At 50.0% G+C, this 18,802-nt stretch overlaps 2 protein-coding genes across 26 annotated transcripts in view; one reads left to right on the top strand and one right to left on the bottom strand.

The window, feature by feature from the left end:
• DIAPH1 (diaphanous related formin 1) overlaps positions 1–14,245 on the top strand; it is a 93,713-nt gene extending 79,468 nt beyond the window's left edge. For 2 of the 3 annotated variants that reach the window (XM_059174873.1, XM_059174871.1), the window contains exons 19-23: positions 964–1,058; positions 1,337–1,438; positions 1,665–1,904; positions 2,027–2,156; positions 2,811–2,983. In XM_059174873.1, coding sequence (XP_059030856.1) covers positions 964–1,058; positions 1,337–1,438; positions 1,665–1,904; positions 2,027–2,156; positions 2,811–2,968 — 725 coding nt within the window. In that variant the 3' untranslated portion in view covers positions 2,969–2,983. Of the gene's footprint in view, positions 1–963; positions 1,059–1,336; positions 1,439–1,664; positions 1,905–2,026; positions 2,157–2,810; positions 2,984–3,542; positions 3,708–3,835; positions 3,972–6,030; positions 6,118–12,271 lie in introns of those variants that run through there. The other variant, XM_059174874.1, reaches the window with a different exon arrangement.
• Positions 14,246–17,966: 3,721 nt separating this feature from the next.
• Positions 17,967–18,802, bottom strand: part of LOC131832177 (protocadherin gamma-C5) — a 183,059-nt gene continuing 182,223 nt past the window's right edge. For all 23 annotated transcript variants that reach the window (XM_059174857.1, XM_059174849.1, XM_059174848.1 and 20 more), the window contains exon 4: positions 17,967–18,440. In XM_059174857.1, coding sequence (XP_059030840.1) covers positions 18,214–18,440 — 227 coding nt within the window. In that variant the 3' untranslated portion in view covers positions 17,967–18,213. The remainder of the gene's footprint in view (positions 18,441–18,802) is intronic.

The raw sequence follows: 18,802 nt of genomic DNA, 5'->3' as shown, positions 1-18,802 counted from the left end.
TATCCAAGCCTTTTCTGGCTTGGCTCCAGCTAAGAATCCCCAGTGAATACTAGAATACTTAGCAAGTAATTTGACTAGTGGCTTCATTTTTTCTTTTTCACTGAAGAGGAACAAGAATTTTTTTTTTTAAAAAAATGGGAAGTAGTGGGACAGTTGGGAGAATGGGGATACTTTGGAAGAGCTTCTAAGAGGGCCTAGTGTAGAATCACTGTTGCTGGTGCCTCTTCAGTGAACTGTGCTCTGCAGAGTCTTTGCTAGCGGTATTCATCAGCCTAGGTGCAAGGTGGGAGATGACAGGGCTCAACTGACCAGGAATTGGAAGGAGACAGGAATAGGAGCAGTAGTAACAGAGCTGGCAGTAATAGTAGAGACTGGTGAAGCTATAGATTGTAGGGTCTAGGTGAAGGAGAGAAGGCAAAGTGGAACTCGTACTTTCGGAGAAAATGGAATGGTCACCACTTGCTCTGATGAGGTTGAAGGGTCACTGCAGAGGCTAGTTAGAGAGCTGGAAGACAGAAAGTGTTTGTTGGGGAACAGGATATGGCGATTTAAGAATCTGAGCATTTGAAGGCAGTGGCAGCTTTGAGGATGGAGTCATGGGCGTGGGAAACTGAAAATAGAGTGGGATGAGTATCTTGGATGTATATATAGAGAGAAGATCAAAATCTTTCTGTGTGAGCAAAGGCCAGAAGCCACAGTATTTGTAGAAAGTGGTGCTTGGAACAGGGTAGCTGGCATTTGATATGAATGTGGGAGTTCACGAGAAACCTGGGAGGTGGGAACCATAGACGTTGGACTCAGGAACTTGGATTTTAACTACCCAGGCAGTGGAGAGCTGGTAGAGGTTTCTGATAGTGACTTTAAAAGAAAACTCTTAGGCAGATAGTCCAGCAGAGGTTTGTAGAATAGGCTGGAAGGGAGAGGAAACTGAGAAGAATGTCTTGATATCTCATTTTCTGGCAGCCATCTTTCTGGGTTCCTTCCGCATGGCCTACCAGGAGATTAAGAATGTCATCCTGGAGGTGAACGAGAGTGTTCTGACGGAGTCTATGATCCAGGTAAGGAGCAAGATTGTTGTCTGGGGAGCTGGCTCTTCATGTCGTGCACTAGCCTCTTCTGTTTAGAGGGTGAGGTCTTTAGCACTGGCACTTTACAGAATGCTGGCTTTGGGTCAGCGTCTATCTCTCCATTGGTTAGATTATTTCTGGTATAGTTTTCAAAAGTCCTGCCATCTCACTAGCTGCCCCAGCCCCTAGCCCGTTTTCTTCTTTGTGGCAGAGTGGGGGACTGAAAGGCTCAAGCTAACCGCTTTGAGACCGTCCCTTCTCTCTTTCAGAACCTCATTAAGCAGATGCCAGAGCCCGAGCAGTTAAAAATGCTGTCTGAGTTGAAGGATGAATACGATGATCTGGCCGAGTCGGAACAGTTTGGCGTGGTGGTGAGTGAGGCCTGTGGCAAGAAGCTCTTCTTGGACTCCTTGCTCCCTTCCTCCCCTAGAGCAGCTGGGCCACTTGCTTCTCGCCTCTTGTCTATTTTGAACCTATCTTCCTCTCTGTTCGGTGCTCTGGAACTCACAGCCTCCCACACGAGGCTCAAGCCTTGATGTTTTTCTGACTTGCTCTCTCCCTGTTGGCTGTACTGGAACTGCTTGTCTTCCCCACCAGATGGGCACGGTGCCCCGCCTGCGGCCTCGCCTCAACGCCATCCTCTTCAAGCTACAGTTTAGTGAGCAAGTGGAGAATATTAAACCAGAGATCGTTTCTGTGACTGCTGCGTGTGAGGAGTTACGAAAGAGTGAGAGCTTCTCTAGCCTCCTGGAGATTACCTTGCTTGTCGGAAACTACATGAATGCTGGCTCCAGGAATGCTGGTGCTTTCGGCTTCAACATCAGCTTCCTCTGTAAGGTGAGCCAGGTGGTTAGAGCAGAATGGAGAGGGGAAGGCCGCTGGCCTCTGTGGGCAGCATGTGGCAAACTGCTGTTGGTCTTAGAGGGTCAGGACTAACACGTTTCTCCTCTTTCCCCAAGCTTCGAGACACCAAGTCCACAGATCAGAAGATGACATTGTTGCACTTCTTGGCTGAGTTGTGTGAGAATGACTATCCTGATGTCCTGAAGTTTCCAGATGAGCTTGCCCATGTGGAGAAAGCCAGCCGAGGTAGGGCAGGTTGAGGTGCAGCTAGAAGGCTGTTCCAGGCCCCCAAAATCTCTGCATTGGGACGGAAATTCTCACTTGCCTATCTTAGGTGGGAATGGGAGAGGGTGGAGGCATGGTGTCTAGGCCACAGCAAAGAGGATTATCAGGCACAAGGGAGGTCTTCGGATACAGTAGTGGGAAGCATTCTTTCCCTTCTTAGGGAAACACCAAATACTAAAAAAAAAACCAACGGAAGAAAGGCAAGTGTTTTTAGTCTAGGTCAGTGGTTCTTTTTATTGAGAAAGCATGGACTAGATTGACAAAAATCAGGCCTCACCGTCTTGGAACGAGGCACAGAAAAAGCAGCACTCAGTAGAAATGGGAACAGATTTCTGCCCTTCCTCTGTATTGCTGTGGATAGCTCCTTCCTCCCAAACTCTCTCTAAAATAAATGAGACCAAGATCCCGGGGGCTTCTCTTCTTGAGGCTGGAGGTTCAGGCATCGAGTAACTTACAGTTTAAGTGGAAAGATGAAGAATATGATGTGTGGAACCACTGGAGGAGGGGACCTGAGAGTTGCAGCTCACCATGCGCACTGACACGGCGCCTTGACGACCAGAAGCTGAGGGTCTGGGGACTGGGAATAACTCTCGCTTTCTCTTTTTTCTCCTTTAGTTTCTGCTGAAAACTTGCAAAAGAACCTAGATCAGATGAAGAAACAAATTTCTGATGTGGAACGTGATGTTCAGAATTTCCCAGCTGCCACAGATGAGAAAGACAAGTTTGTTGAAAAAATGACTATATCCTTTCTTACGAGAGGAAGGAGTTCCTAGGATGCTTGCTGGGAAGGGAAGGAAGACTTCCCAAAGGGAGGACAGCTGGAGAGATCTGGGGGTAGAGAAATTTTCCTTCTTAAAAAAAAAACTCTTAAAATTCTTTTCATTATATACATAGTTCTTGAGAGCATTCTCATTGTTGTGGTAGGCACACCACCAAAATTCCTCCCTGACCCCTTGCCCTCTGCCCGGTCTCCACTACTCGCACACACGTATTCTCTTTCCTCGCCCCTTCCTAACCACTGCCACTGGACTCCTCATTTTCAGCTCAGGAGTGTATTCTAAACAAAAACTGTGTTGTGTTGTATTGCTTTTTTCACCTCCTGGCTCTTGGCCCTGACCCCACGGCAGCATGTGCAGAGCCATGTTACTGCCACTTCTGCTGTAGGTGAGCCATGGTTTACAGTTTTCCATTCCTGTTCTGGATATTTCGATTGCTTCTTGCCTTTGCTCTTACAAGCAGTGTCATGTTGAACATCCTTGTGCATGCCAGCATGCGTCTCTGTGTGCTCCTCGGGGTCAGAGCAGTGGGTCTGCTTCCTGGTCTTGGTCCTTGACTCCCTGGCCGCACAGCTTCGTGAAGGACGCACAGGAGCAGTATAACAAGCTACGCCTGATGCACTGTAACATGGAGGCCCTCTATAAGGAGCTGGGAGACTACTTCCTCTTTGACCCCAAGAAAGTGTCGGTGGAAGAATTCTTCATGGATCTGCACAACTTCAAGAATATGTTTGTGGTGAGCCAGGGATACTGCTGACTGAATCTTTCGTGGACATTTCTCGCTTTCCACATGGCTTGCTGGGGGGGTGGGCTGATGTGGAAGTGCACACATGGCCACGTGTTTCGTTTTGTTTTCCTCCACAGCAAGCAGTCAAGGAAAACCAGAAGCGGCGGGAGACAGAGGAAAAGATGCGGCGAGCAAAACTAGCCAAGGAGAAGGCAGAGAAGGAGCGGCTCGAGAAGCAGCAGAAGAGAGAGCAACTCATAGACATGAATGCAGGTAAGAAGCGAGGAGAAGGGTTGATGGGCTGAAACAGGAACATTTGCAGGGCTTCTCTGCCTAGAATCTCAAGGCCAGAGGGAACAGCTCATGTCGGAGCTCAGCTCCTGGCAAAAGATTGTTGGCAGCCTTTTACCTCCAAGAGCCTGACACTGGACTTGAACCTCAGCTTTCCTGCATGTACATTCCAGTGCTCCATGCTCACCCCACCCCCACCCCCCGCCTTTGCTAGTTCCTGTGTTATGTCTCATCTCCCAGTGGGTTTAGTATTGCTGTAACGTGTACTTTTCTGCCTGGCCACATGGTCTTCTGGCCCATTTTTGTTCCATCTACTACATCTTTCATTCTTTTCCCCAAAATGTTTTCCTGGCTTTGCTCCTGTCTTTCACTGATGGCTTGTCCTCCTGCCTGCTTATTTGCACTAAGTACTATGTGCTCAGTACCTCCGCACAGTCGTACACACTATGTACAAGCATAACTGCGCATACCTATGAGGTTATAAAAGGACTGAACTTCTGGATAAGGGGGCATGGGAGCTGGCTACTCTCTTTTCTTTAGCAGAATGTTTCACTACCAGAAGCATGTCTTTGTTGAAACATATGGGCTCAATTACTGGCCTTCTGTTTCCTGTCTCTGCTGCCTTCCTGCTGTTGATGCCCTGCCCCCCTCTGCTCCTTCTCTGGGTAGCAAGAATATAGCATACATTGTGCATGGCACTGAGCTGAGGCCACCCTGCTTGAACCTGAGGAACTACGAGCTATCTAAGTAAAGGGCAGGGGAGGTGGGATAGCTGGGTGATGGGCAGTAAGGAGGGCACATGATGTCATGAGCACTGGGTGTTCTGTGCAGCTGATGAATCACTGAACTCCACCTCTGAAACTAATGATGTACTATATGTGGGCTAATTGAATTTATATATATAAAAAAGGGTCTCTAAGGCTGCCAAGTCTGGCAGGAATCAAAGTGCTTTGCTGAGCACTAGAGGCCAGAGCTGCTCTTGCACCTCTTGCTCCCAAGGATATTGCTTTGGCAGCTCCTATTGTGGTAAAACTAGTGACCTGAAGGAGCTGAACAGCCTCCCTTTTTTTCTTTTCTTGAAACTTTGCTGGGATCTAGTTATATGGAAGCCACAGATTTGTTCTATTACTAATGCTTTTGAAGCCCACACCTAGTGTCCTTTCCCTTCCCCATTCTCCCCTGGTGGCCAGTGTCTGTCCTCAGGTACTGTCTAGGATGCATCAGGCGAAGGTGGAGTCCAGCGGAGATGCAGGATGAGGGCTGCACCCCTTATCTGGTGATGCAGCAAGCCCTGGCCCTGGTCCCCAAGGCAAGCAAATGAGGTCGGAATGTAGGTCAGCTGCACTGGTGATGTTTAGCCAGCAGGTGGCGCCGGGAGCAGTGAGCCCAGACCAGTAGCTTCCAGCCTGCAGGCTTCTTGGGATTTCAGTTTCAGATTTCACCACCCAGAGCTGTTGCCATGGAAACAGAGCCAGGCTGGAACAGAGACTCTACATTAACTCTTTATATTCTAGCCAGGATGCTTCTCCTACATGCTGAGCTGGCTTCTGGAAGATGCAGCCACAAGGGGCAGTACTTAAGTAAAATTCAGCAGTGGGGTGGGTGTCTTCTTTTTCCTCAGCCCTGCTCTGAAACTGGAACCGGGCTGTCCCTGATGTGTTTATAGGAATTAGAGGAAAACACTTTAGGATAAAGAGCAAGTGATATGGTTGCATATTCATTTCATATCCAGTCTTTGTACTTAAACTGGAATTAGAGTTGGGCAGTTCTGCAATTCTCTGTGCTAGTCCCCAAGGGGTTGGGAAAGAACATACTTCAAGAAAATATTCCAAGGTTTACATTGATTAGTAGGCAGTGAAACCTTTTCTTTTAACCACTGTCCAACAGATGCAATTAAACATGGGCTGTGAGGCTTGAGGTTTAGTCCTCAGCCACCGTGGGCCAGGGGTAAGCCAGGCAACAGTCATAGAGTTGGCATGGGACTTAACACTGTATGCTGCTCAGGCTGAAGAGCTTACATCTCCGTCTTTCTTTGTGACAGAGGGTGATGAGACCGGTGTGATGGACAGTCTTCTGGAAGCTCTGCAGACGGGCGCAGCATTCCGACGGAAGAGAGGACCCCGTCAGGGTAAGTAAGCAGATGGAGCCCAGCCTGGGCGTGTGGAAGAGATGAGGTCTCTCTGCTCCTGGTCCTGCTTGCCTTGGGCTGAAGAACAGGTAAAGATGTTCTGAGGGTTCAGGAACTTCCTCATGATAGTCACTGCATCAAGAGTGGGTTGTCCAGTCCTCTACCTCCATGATAGAAAGCATGGACTTGGAGAATTGGGTCTTCAGATCTGTTAGCAGATCTATTATAGCTGATGATGACTGTACTTCTCCCCATTCTTGAAGCAGAAACTTGGAACAAGTGAACCATGGTGCAGGACACAGATTTGGGTGGGTGTTTGCAGGTATGAACAAAAACTGAGTTAAAATTGTAAATTAGATGTAGGAAATAAAAAGTCAAGAGCCCTAAAAAGTCAAGAGCCCTTACTCTCAACTTCACAAGCAGAAAAGATAGAGGAGATTATCTGAGATTATCCTCAGATGTAATAACACAGAGGAGCAGTCCAATGGAAGAAACTCTCTGTCCGAGAATTACCCTCTCCTTGGGTGCAGTTAGCCTGCAGTGCGTTTTGTCTTCCCCACTGACTTCCCCACAGCCTCCTCTCCCAGCCATCTGAAGATTTCAGTGGATTGAGTTGAGTCAGAGCCTTTAAGAATTATGGGGATAAGAAGACAAGTGATCCAGGCATTAGTGTGGGGAAGGATCAGTGGATAAGCTTCCTTAGAAGGAAGCACACAGTGGCCAAGAGACTGTTCCAGGAAAAGGTACTACAACCAACACTATCCCTTGGGTGGATGAGGGCACTGTTGAGTCTGGTGAGGGCCCTTCTGGACTAGGAGAGAGAGATAGCTTCTTTCCTGGGTTGAAGGGTGGGAATAATAGAAAGGGCAGTCATGAAGGGTTTCTACTTTCGAGAGAGTGAAAGCTGTGTTCCGTTGCCTGCCTGGGCTGTTCTGTAGATCTCTTTGATAAGAGCTTTAAGGTTATTGGAAGGAAGAATAATGTAGCTTGTTTTGGCCTCTGTAGGGCTTCCAATACCTGTCATAGCCTGGACAGGGATCTTCTGGATCAAGCGTGTAGAGCATGCTAACCCCCATAAACTTAATGTCCCAAAGGTCGTTCTCTTTTTCAGCCCATACTCTGAATTCCCAAAAGAAGATTCCCTTCTGACGGCTCTTCTGCGTGACTTCCGAACCTTCCCTAAATAGGAGAATCCCTAGTTACAATTCCTCCCCATTTCCTCTTGGCAGGCTTTGTAGTGGGAGGAGAGGTGCTTATAATGGACTTAGAATTTCCTGGCATAGTGCATTAAATCCTATAGATTAGAATTTGGGTAGAGAGTGCAGCTAGTAGTATTTGTTTAGTTTTTAAAGGTTCTTATGAGATGCTTTCAACCCCCTGCCAGTGTGGCCTTACATTAGGCATTTCCAGGCAAATGAAACTATATTGCATCTCACTGTTGACTCTCTCAGCTAAATGCCAACCTGCATCTGACTGTTGGTGGGGAATTCCCTTTTTAAGCCTCTTCCTCTGAAACTGGACTAGAATCCCAGATGCTTCCTGTACACAGGCAGCCAGACATCAATGGCTCCCCTCTGTGGGGAAGCCCCATTCTCTGCTTCTTCCCAAGTAGGGAACTAGGACTCACAGGCAGAGGAAGCAGGGATTTTGTTGGAACATAACCTTTCAGCAGAAGATCTAAATTAGTCAAAGTGCTATTCTCAGTGCAAGAAGGAATAGGAGATGGATACTAGGAAATACTAAGAGAAGCAGAGAAGTGCATACTTTTTAAATTGGTTCCATCCTGTAATCTAATCTTTCTGGGCTGTAGGTTCACAGAACAGGGATGAACGTATCTGAAAGCATCTCCCCAGGAAGACCTTTCTGGTTACTCTGGTATGCTCCTGAGGTGGTACATTCACATGCTGTGAAGTGACGTGGCCTCATGCCTTTAAATGTAAAAACTCTACCACAATCCGAGGAGCATCAGGCTAGGTAGAGACCAAAGGACCCCAAGTCAAGTCTAACTCTGGTGCTGTCTAGGGTACGTCAGACAGGTTTTGGGGACTGAGTTTCTTCATGAGTTGGACTAAAATGATCTCTTGAGTCTTTTCTAGCTTTAATTTTATTTTTGACCAGAGGCAGTAGAACTAAGACTGGAAAGAGGCTGGACTCAGAAGGCCTTATTCTCACTGTAAAGGCTGCAGGTTTCCCTCAGTGGATACTGGACTTAGCTGGTCCACTCCTTCCTTCACCAACTCTGACTCCCCTCCTATGGCCGATTGCCTTGAGCCAAAAAACTGAAGCGCTAGCGAGCAGATCTGTCTCACAGCCCTCCTCAGTCCCTGGGAAGCAGCTGTCCCTGCCTCAAAGACACTGGCCTCTTCCATAGGACTTAAAGGCATGTTTAAAAAAAAAAAGTCTTCCGGTCTCTGGAGACCTGAGGGAGTGTAGACAGAGTACAGAGTATACAAAGCACCATTGATGCGCTGGAAGAGGAGAGTTACTATCAGGGCTGGTTCACTAAAAGTGACATGTTAAGCTGCTGTGATCTGCAGGGTGTGGGAGAACAATGGTTTGAGTGTCAAAGAGAAGAATCCATGTGATTGTATCGCAGCTACTATTTCAAGCTGATGATTGAGTCAGCGTGTGGTTTTAATGACTCAACTTTATCTCCATGTCTGAATTGTGGCCTCTTATACATAGGCCATCTGCTCACTGAGATAAAAGTCAAGGGAAGAAATTGGTCTTTCTCTTCCTTTCCTTCCATCTAAGCTCCACCTCCACTAACAGAACCTTAGAGTCTGGAGAATGTCTGAAGACCTCCAGTGATTAGCATCTGACCTCTGCATAGAGGAAAGCAATTAAGACCCAGAGAAACTGGCTGGCTCAGCTCTATACAGCTGGCCGACGCTAGAGCGAGGAACTTTGTCCCCCCTTTTGTGATTCCAAGTCCAGGGCTGTGGCCACTAAGCCTCCTTGATGGACAGGACAGTGACCCCTCTGTGGAGGCCAGAGGTATTCTTTCCCACCTTCGAGCAGAGAGAGTACTGGACATGGTACAGTTGCTCCAGTGAGTTTCTGATGACTACCTGTCTATAGAAGGGGAAGAATGTTTCCTAGACCACTACCTCTTCTCCCTCTGCTTCTGTGAAAATAGGACAGAAATTATAATTAGGTGACTTTAGACAGTAATGAGTTCTTAAGGACAGTAATGACTGCCCCATCTGTCCTAGTTTCCTCTCCCCTAAGGAAGCTTATTAACAAGAACACTTCCTCTTTGGGAGCAGTTTCTAGCCTCTGTTTTATAAATGTCTTTTTCTAAATCATTAACCTTTTTCTGATTCATCTGTACTGGTATTATATATGGTTGGTAGATTTTGCTGGTGTTTTTATTGTAGCCCACCCTAGAACATCTAGGAATCTGGCTTCAGAGAGCTTTGACCAGTGTCTCAGGATGGTTCCCTTTTCCCCACTAGACTATGACATCATTCTCTTGTGAGTTAATAATCCTCCCTGATCTAATATAGTCAAATTATGTATCTGCTTCTGTGGCTACTTTTCAGTAGTCTCAAGTACCCAAGCTAGGGAAAGAAGGGGAAGAGTCACTTTCTCTGGATTTTTCAAACTGTTGAGTATAACTGTGGCCCTGAAGACAAAGTAGAAACCAGAATTCTTCCATCCTGTTGATTCTCTTTCCAATTCCAGCTAAGAGCTTTCCCATTTCTGGTTCTAACCTTAGGCCACATCATGGCCATCCCTAGGCTTAAAAGCTAAGTTTTGGTCTTCCCCCCCACCTACCATCCACTCGTAGTTTTGGTAATGCATCAAAATCTTTTGGAATCTAGAAAATGTAGAAATAGTACTTGATGAGGTACAACTGGTGTCCTGTTAAAGGAAGAAATCAAAGAGAAACACCACAAGACATGCCACACTTGAACTCTGACTTTTCCCATGTTGCCCAGAAGAGGTGTCTCTGAAGACCTGGTGGTCTTTTCCTTCTGGGGTCTGGAATCAGGAATTCTTTCAGCCTAAACAACACTCCTTCAGTCACACACGAGTAGTTGGCAGTATTTTCTCAACTGCTAGAGACTGAATACACAGGAGCACCAAAGTGACACCAAGCCACTGCCTTTCTGGACATGAGAAGTAGGGTCCTAGAGAAGGGAGTCCTTCAGAAAAGAGCTGAAACTAAGTGACTTTCTAGGTGCAGGCAATGTAAATGCAGGGTGCAAGCCATGTGCTTGCTTTCCTGTGTGGAAACTGCACAGGTTTGGCTCCAGACTTGGCTGGAGAGACTAAGAAGATGGAAGCATCTACCTGTAGATCTTCCAGTGGGGGCTCCTTTTCCTCTCCTTTCCGTCGCTGAGGCCAGAGCATGTGTTCATAATCCAAGGAGTGGTTTGTGTGAACGGCTTGGAGTCTGGGTCCCATTCCTTCCCCTTGGAACCAGATGATGAACCCCTGTGCTGGTTGGTCAGGGCCTTCACTCTGCCTTCTCCTCTTGTTAGACAGTCCGTTGTGCCCCTGGGAGGAGGAGTTGGAGGAGGAGGAGACCCATACATTGGTAACCTGTGGGCATGCCGAGTGCTCCGAGCTGCAGGCGGCCTCTCATGTGTGCACACAGTGGTGCTGCGTTCCACTTCTGGGGAAACTGGCAGCCCTGCTGAGAAGCTGACCCTGTTTGGCTTCCACCCTGCCATGAGCTGCTTGCTGGTCTAAACAAGGCGCAGGCGTTCCAGGCGCTTTGTTGACCGCCTCCTCTGGACCTTGCCTTCCTGTGCATGTCCTGAGGCTGCCCCTTGTCCTGCCCTCTCTTCCTTGGGGAGGGCTAGGCTCATTTCACCTGTCCCTGCTTCTTTAATGCTTAGGTGCTGCTTTCTTCATTCATCTTTCCCATGACCCAGCGAGCAGGGTTTTTTGAGGTATAAATCAAATGCTTAAAATTCACTCTTTTTAAAGTATTTACTTCAGTGGTCTTTGATATAGCTACAGGTTTTTGCAAACATCACCACTAATTCCAGAATAATATCTAATTCCCAGAAAGAAACCCCATCCCCATGAGCAGTCATTCCCCCAGTCCCTGGCCATCATGAATCTACTGTCTCCCTGGATGTGCTCCTTCTAGACATTTCATAGAAATGGAATCCTAGCACATGTGGCCTTTGCATCTGGTTTCTTTCATCCCAGGCAGGCGGCTCTTGGTGTACATGTGGTCTCTCTGTGCTGTTTGTAGGGCATGGGAAGAGGCAGAGAGCATGAGCTGGGCAGAGTCCCAAGAAACTGCCTTTGTGTTGAAGACACTGGTGCCATAACTCTGCATCCCATAAATTAATGGGAGAGTCTTAGGGGTGGCTCCCAGAAGTGAGACCAGAAACTCATGAATTGATTAGTTCTTCTCTTCCTGTTTAAGATGACAACTGGAACTTCATAATCCCTTAGCCCACTGGGCTGAGATTTCTTTGTTGGGGCCCATCCTTGACCCTAGCTCTGCCTTCCCTGACATACCTTTCCTGACCCAACCACCTCACAGCCACATACATACCTCATAGGGCCCTTAAAGAGGTGGGAAAGAGCTAGGCATGTGGGCGCGGGGAGAGGGATGGAGGGCTCGTGGGACTTCTGGGAGCCTGACGTGCATGCGGGGTCACTGCATGGCTGTTGCTCTGCTCCTTGCTGCAGGAGTTGCCCCAAGCAGCCTGAGGAAGGCCTTCCTCTGCTTGGGACAGCCCTCCCCAGGGTTCACTCCAAATGGTTTGGGCCTAGGAGATTCCTGGAAAACTGCCAAGAAAACAAAAATAATACTCTACCAAGCCTGGGTCTATTTAATTTCAGCAACCCAGTGATGAGTAAACCCATTTTGAGTACTTGATTTCGCCTTAAATTTTACACAAACTTGAACCACATGTGTCTGTCTCAGTATTCTCAAACCTATGCAGCTTCCACACAGGAAAGCAAGCACACAGCTTGCACCCTCCATTTACATTGTCTGCACCTAGAGAGTCTATTCCATGTGTTCTTGGATCTCTGCTCCTCCTCTAAAGTATCGGCTTCTCTGAACCAGATCGTGCAGCCCCCTTTGCATGGCCTTGGGCTGAATGTCTGCTACAGAGAAGGAAAGGGATTAGAAATTGGGCCTTCTGTGGACAAGCTCTCTCATGTCTTCTCTTTGCAGCTAACCGGAAGGCCGGGTGTGCAGTCACATCTTTGCTAGCCTCAGAGCTAACGAAGGATGACGCCATGACTGCTGTTCCTTCTAAGATGGCCAAGAACAATGAGGGAGTCTCCACAATCCTCGAGGAAACTAAGGAGTTGGTTGGCCGTGCAAACTAAGCTGGGGCCTGTGGCCATAGCAGCCCCCTGGGGCACTCCAGACTGTCTTGCCCTGGAGCCTGTGCCTAAAGGGTCATGGAAGTATTCTGCGGTGGCTGCTCCCACTATCCTGACCCTTTTTCTCTGGCCTGCCGCTCTCTGTACATCACACAAGCTTCAGCTGCCTGGAGGCCAGCAGGAAAGGGCACTGGGGGTCCGGGGGAGGCCTGAGCCCGACCCAGCCAGCCCTGGCTGTTGTATTACCAAAGCAGGCTCCTTGTTTGCTGCCTTAACCCCAAGTGTCTCCTCTCTGTCACCGAGGCCTTGTCTCAGACCAGGCCCCACCTGCTTTTCCAGCCCGTGCTTTTCCAGTGGGCTTTCACCTGGGTCAGTCTTGCTGGGTGTTTTTCTTTTGTGGTTTCTCCAGCCCTGAGAACAGCATGGGGCTTGTGAACCTTTGGGCTCTATCCCCCCTTTCATTGCTGTTACCTCTGCTCTGCTCTTCCCTCTCCTGGTTGTTATTTATTACTTGTGGTGTGACAGTGGGAGCCATGCCTAGAGAAGTGGGGAGCAGACCCCATCCTTACCGCACCTTCCGCGGAAAGGCATCCCAGAACAAAAAGGACCTGAACCACTTGATCTGTTCCACCGTGGCCAAGGGCCTGTGGGGAGGCAAGAGACATTGTGGGACTTATCCCCAGCCTGCTGCCATGTTTGAGGACCCTGCCTCTGTGAACTCTCTACCCCTGCCCCCGGCGACCGAGCCACAGTCACTCCTCACACCTTCCCCAGAGCTTTGGTGCATCTCATCTGGAGTATGGGCTGTACTGTGACCATCCCAACACCTCACCCTCTGTCTCCAAGGAAATGGGAGGTGGAGCCTCCTGGCTGAGAAATTGTATTGCAAATGGATCTATTTTTATATGAGATTTTTTTTTTTTTTTTTAAAGAAAATATTCCTTCCCCCTTTCCCCTTCATAATGTAAGAGGCTCTGATGGCAGGACCCAGCGACCCTGGGATTTCTCACCACAGGCCTCAATCCTAAGCAACCCTCAATCCTGGACTGCCACGTCAGCCCTAAAGCCTTCTGGGCCCTTGAGGCCAGTGCAGATTCTCTCTCCCATTATCAGTTTTGGGGCAGGAGGAAGCTCTTCCCTGACAGAGCTGGACCAGGCCTAAGAATAGTGGGAGCTCTGAGACCACAGAGTTTTTATAAATGTAATATATTTATCAAGCCAAATGTGCAAATGCTAACTGGACACTGGGCAAGGAAGCACAGGAGTGTGGCCACACGGCATCCCCCGCTCCCTTCTGAACAGTAGGCAGGCCAACACTGTTCAGTAGCCCTTGCTCCAGGAAGCTCAGATTCTCTGGCTCAAGGTGACACTTTGCCCTCCTTGTGCTTTTAGCTTCCCATCACAGGTAAGGAGAGAACATGACACGGTTAGGGCTTGACCCAGAGTAAGAGCTGTTGGAGCAAAGGGGGGACTTACATGATCTGAGGGTTCCTGCAGGGAGGCCTTCAGGCCAGGAACCAGGGTGCTGGTTGCTACAGCTGCCTGTGTGTGAAGGGGCAAGAGCAGCTCCTTTGAGCTCTTCCCTGGAAGGTGGGGGTAGGGAGGAGGCTGCCTCCCTGGGTTCCTTCCTCCTCCCTGCTGATATCTGGGGCTTTGACCCTATCTTTTTTATTCTACTTTTGCTAGGATGCATTTAATTAAAAAAAAAAAAAAAAAAAAAAAGGCAAACCTATTTCCCTTGCCTTTTGGGCTTCTGGGATGTCATCACCTCCAGGTTATTGGGTTTGTTTCCAACTGTTAATAAAGCATTGAAACAGTACTACCTTACTGCCTCTTTTGTGGGTTTAAGCTGTTTTCCAAAGCCCTGTTTGACCTGACAAAAGTTGAAGGTGCCAGGGCGCCTGGGTGGGTCAGTTGTTAAGCAACTGCCTTCAGCACAGGTCATGATCCCAGGGTCCTGGGATAGAGCCCCGCATCAGGCTCTCTGCGGGAAGCCTGCTTCTCCCTCTTCCACTCCCCCTGCTTGTGTTCCGTCTCAAATAGATAAAATCTTTAAAAAAAAAAAAAAAAGTGATGGTGCCTAACATGTGCCAGACAACACCCTGCTTGGGCTTCTGCTCTTACATTTGCTGGACCTAAAGAAATGGGACCCAGTTCTGCCCCATCCCCCTTCCACATTGCTGCCTGGGGGCTTGGCCCTTTTCTTGAACTCAGTTCTAGCCCCCCCCCCCCTCATGCCCCCAGTACCTGCAATACCTGTGCCTCTTTTTACTGAGGGAACCATTCTCCCATCTCCCCTCTTCTATCCCTGTCCTCCCACTCCCCACTCCCCCCTTTTTGGTGACCACAGACTAGAGGAACTTACACTGGGGTAGAAACCTGAGCCTGCCAGCAAAGGTCAGAAGCCAGAGGTTATGCTCCAGGGGACTTGCTGCTCAGATGTGCACATTGTGACCTACACAAAGGAACCTCACAAGCTTTGAGCAGACCCAGAATAGAGAGCAGAGGCGGAAGAGGACCACAAAACTATTCAGACAAGCTCTAGAATTGGAAATAAAATCCTTTTAAATCGCCCTGGAGCCTGGGCAGCTGCCTCCCAGTCAGGGCAGGGGATGTGGGGGGTGGGCTGCCTTCCTCCTTCTCCCCCACCGGAGGCCACGTGTTCCTGGCTCAGAGCTTTACAGGCGCACATACCAATTAGGGACCAACCGCAGCTGCTCACAGGCTCTGCCAGTCTACTGCCCTGCCTGGAATAGAACCCAGGCAGCCAGCACCCCGCCCTCTGCAGCCTGGCTCTCAGAAACAAAACCCTGCTTCCATCTCAAACCGTGCACCACCACCCTTCCTCCCACGCAAGAAAGTCGCCTCCAGATGCTTCGTTGGAAGGCTTGGTTTCCATGACAACAGACCGGGAGCTGGCAAAACATGTGACCCGGCTCTGACAGAGCCAATGCGCAGAGGAAGCCCAGAGATAGCCTCCTTCCAGCCTGCGGTTAGGCATCCCCTCACAGAACCCCACCGCCCTCCGCTCCAGATAACCCCAGTGGGTCTGCGTTTCTGTCCTTCCGCTCCGCCTTCTCTCCTCTGTACTTCCAGCAGCTCCTCTGACTGCAGCAACCTTGAATCCCACTGTGCTTCAAGGAAGCAGGCAGAGGAGGGAGGGAGGGGAGGACTACCAACTGGAGAGTAAACGGAAAAGCGGGGGGTGGGGGGCGATCTGCGTCTGCGGGCAATCTCATTTCCTGCACACTTTTCAATCCCGACACCATTGCCGCCTCCCCAGCAACTGGGATGAACCAATTTCCTTGGTTTTGCTGCGGCGAGTGGGAAGGTGAATCCCAAATGGGTAAACTGAGGCCCAGCCTATTATAGACTGGGAACCGCCTCCGGCACGCCCTCCCAATTCCACAGTGTTCCCAAACTCACTAGGCAGCGAGCGTGGAGGGGAATGGGCAAAGGGGCATCCTCCCTCCTCCGGAGAAGCCCCCTGGGGTATTCATTTTAGCAGGGAAGAGGTGGGAACTAAGGAAACATCCACCACCACCACCAGATTTCCAGCCGGCTCCAACTCACTCCCGCCCCCGCCCCCGCTCCCTCCCCCCCCGTCCCCATTCCCCCCCCCCCCCCCCCCGGAGTGTCCTCTTCTGCCTGGAGACTGGCGCCTAGAACCGTAGCGGAGATGGCGCAAGCACACTGACACCGCACACCGACGGGCTGTGCCCTGAAATCCCCGCCTCCGCCACAGACCCAGAAGCCGATTACACACAATGGAACACAATCACAGCTGTACACTGTGACGTCTGTCTAACAGAACTGCAAGCATACACAGCCACACCTGACAGCCAGAGACAGTCTCACGGTTAGGGACACAAAACCAATAAGCAAACGCAATCCTCGCCTTGCGAGCCCACCCTTCTCCCAGCACACGCCGCTTAGCTCGCCGCTGCATCCACACATGCCCAGAGCCTCCATCCCTTACACAGAACCATTCAACCTTTCAGAAGAAACCTTTTAATTTCTTTTTTCAAAGAAAAAAAGCCATATAAATATTAGAGTATAAAACTTGCGTGAGACACAGGAAAGGGAGTGGGTGGGGAAGCTACGTGACTATGCGAAGAAAAGCACTTATAGGAGTCAGTACAGGGGAGGGGTCGCCGCAGCGCGTGGACACAGCACAAAACACAGCACGGGCCGCCGCAGGCAGATTCAAGGACAGACGGCTGCACGGAGCCCTCCGCCCGCCCACCCGCCACCACGGAAAAGCACACCGCACTACACTATTGGCTATTCTACACCAGCCGAAAGAGGGAGGGGGCTCTACACTACTGTTAGGGTTGGGGTGGGGTTCTTGCACAGCCCCGCTTAAGAGACGGGACTGGGGGGGGGGGGGGCAAATGGGGGTGGGCAGAGAAAGGTCTATGCACAAGGAGGCACTGGGAGACTTTAACCAGGCTCTGGCCACTAGAGGGCAGACGGGGGGTGGGGCGCGCCTGGGCAGTGGCCATCACAGAAAAGAAATGGCACCTGGCAAAATGAAGGAACAGAGGCTTGGGGAGTGCAGAGGCCCTGTGGAGAAGCTCTGATCTGGAGCTGAGACTTCCTGTTCACTTGGTCCCAGCTCTAGCTCCATGCCTCCCCAACCCAAGGACCAAGAATGGCCCAGCTGACCCTCCCTTGCTGCTGGGGCCACAGTGACTCTTCTAACAGTGGCACCTCTGGGGTACCCAGCACCCACAGAGGGCCCTCTGACCTCTCCAGGGGACCTGGTCCTAAACATCCTCAAACCTTTCCTGGACTGTAATGCCACTTGAAATCCACTGATGCTAAAAGCTCAGCCCAAAGTTTACTGCCTTTATGTGGTAAATGAGGGTCCAGCCTGGTACTTGGTTTATGGCTAGAACTGGGGATCTGGCCAGTACCCTAGGGACATACAGAGCCTTCTACAAGACCCTAATAACCAGTAAGTCAAGCTTTGTCCATCCCCACACCCTTCCCTTCTTTATCTTACCACCCCATACTGTCTTGGAACATGCAGTGGAGTCTCTTGTTTGGAGAGGGGGAAGTCAACAGCATGCAGAGGTAACACCAAACAATGAGAAAGAGAACAAAAGACTGGTCCCAAGGGCTTTGGGAAGAGGCATGGTAGCAAAGTGCCCTCCCTAAATCCAGCAAGCATCTGTACCATGGGAATGGTGACCATGTCTCCCAAAACTTGAGCTTGGTCCTGGGGCTCTGGAAGGAGATGAAAAGACTGGCACCAAACCATGCTTTGGGGGAAGTCTGAGAATTGGAAAGGCCTAAAGGTTATGATGCCCTTCCAACTCTTCAGATCTATGAGCCTTTTTAGGTCACCAGGTACCTCAACACCCCAACCACCTTACTCGAGAAAAAGGGGCTGCTGAGGGAGTGGGGTGGGATGGGTAGGAGGAAAGCAGGGGATGGTAGATGGGCCTGATTAAATTTGGAAGATGGCAAAGTTCAGCTGTAACTAAAGGGGGTGTGATAAATGGTGTCTACACGAACCCCACTACCCCCATGGGCACAGCAAGTGATTGGATGGGGGTTCCCAGCAGAACTCCCTTTGCATATTCAATCCCTTGGGGGCAGAAAGGGGGGTGTTGACTGGGCACTTGTTTCTGTTTCCCAAGGGGAGCATGGCCTGGATCCCTACCAGTATCCTGGGGGCGGGGGGTGAGCCCTGAAAATCCGAGGCCTGGGTACAAGTAAGGAGAGACTGGGCTGGTTGGGGCGAGAAGCTGCCCTGTGGCTCCAAGCCCGGCCTCCAGATTACTTCTTCTCCTTTTTGCCAGACTTCTTCTTGTTGCCGTTGCCACCTGCAGGAGTCTTGCCATCTCGCTTGCCAGCTGCATTGGTCAGTGTGGCATTACTGCCCGGGATGTAGACATTCTGTCGATAGTCGGGCACGTGCTGCAGGGTAAACTGAGGCCCATAGCGGGCACTTAAGCCCATGGTGCCAGCACCTCCTCCCAGGGTGGAGCTCCCATCAGCAGCTTCTGCAAGAGACAAAGGAAGGTCAAGAGCTAAACTCTGGGTCGGCAACAGTCACTCTGTTAGAGCACAACCAGTTAATGAAGGCCTGCAAACCATCTGGCCCTGATCCTGCTGAGTCCCAGGAAGGACCTCTCTATTCACAAGGGGCTGAGGAAAGTGAGACATGCTAGATCTGATGCCCAGCTCTCTTACCTACTGATTTGGGGCAAGTCTACCTGGACTCCCCTATATCTCTTCAGTCTTCTGATCTGTGAAATTGGTTAAAAACAGCATCCACCAGGGCACCTGGGTGGCTCAGTTGGTTGGGTGTCTGTCTTTGGCTCAGGTCATGGTTTTGGGGTCCTGAGATCGAGCCCTGCATCAG

Source organism: Mustela lutreola, chromosome 5, assembly GCF_030435805.1.
Source record: "Mustela lutreola isolate mMusLut2 chromosome 5, mMusLut2.pri, whole genome shotgun sequence".
In the NCBI taxonomy this organism is placed as follows: Eukaryota; Metazoa; Chordata; class Mammalia; order Carnivora; family Mustelidae; genus Mustela; species Mustela lutreola.
The sequence above is the reverse complement of the archived record's forward strand: the minus strand, read 5'-3'. Positions and strand labels throughout refer to the sequence as shown.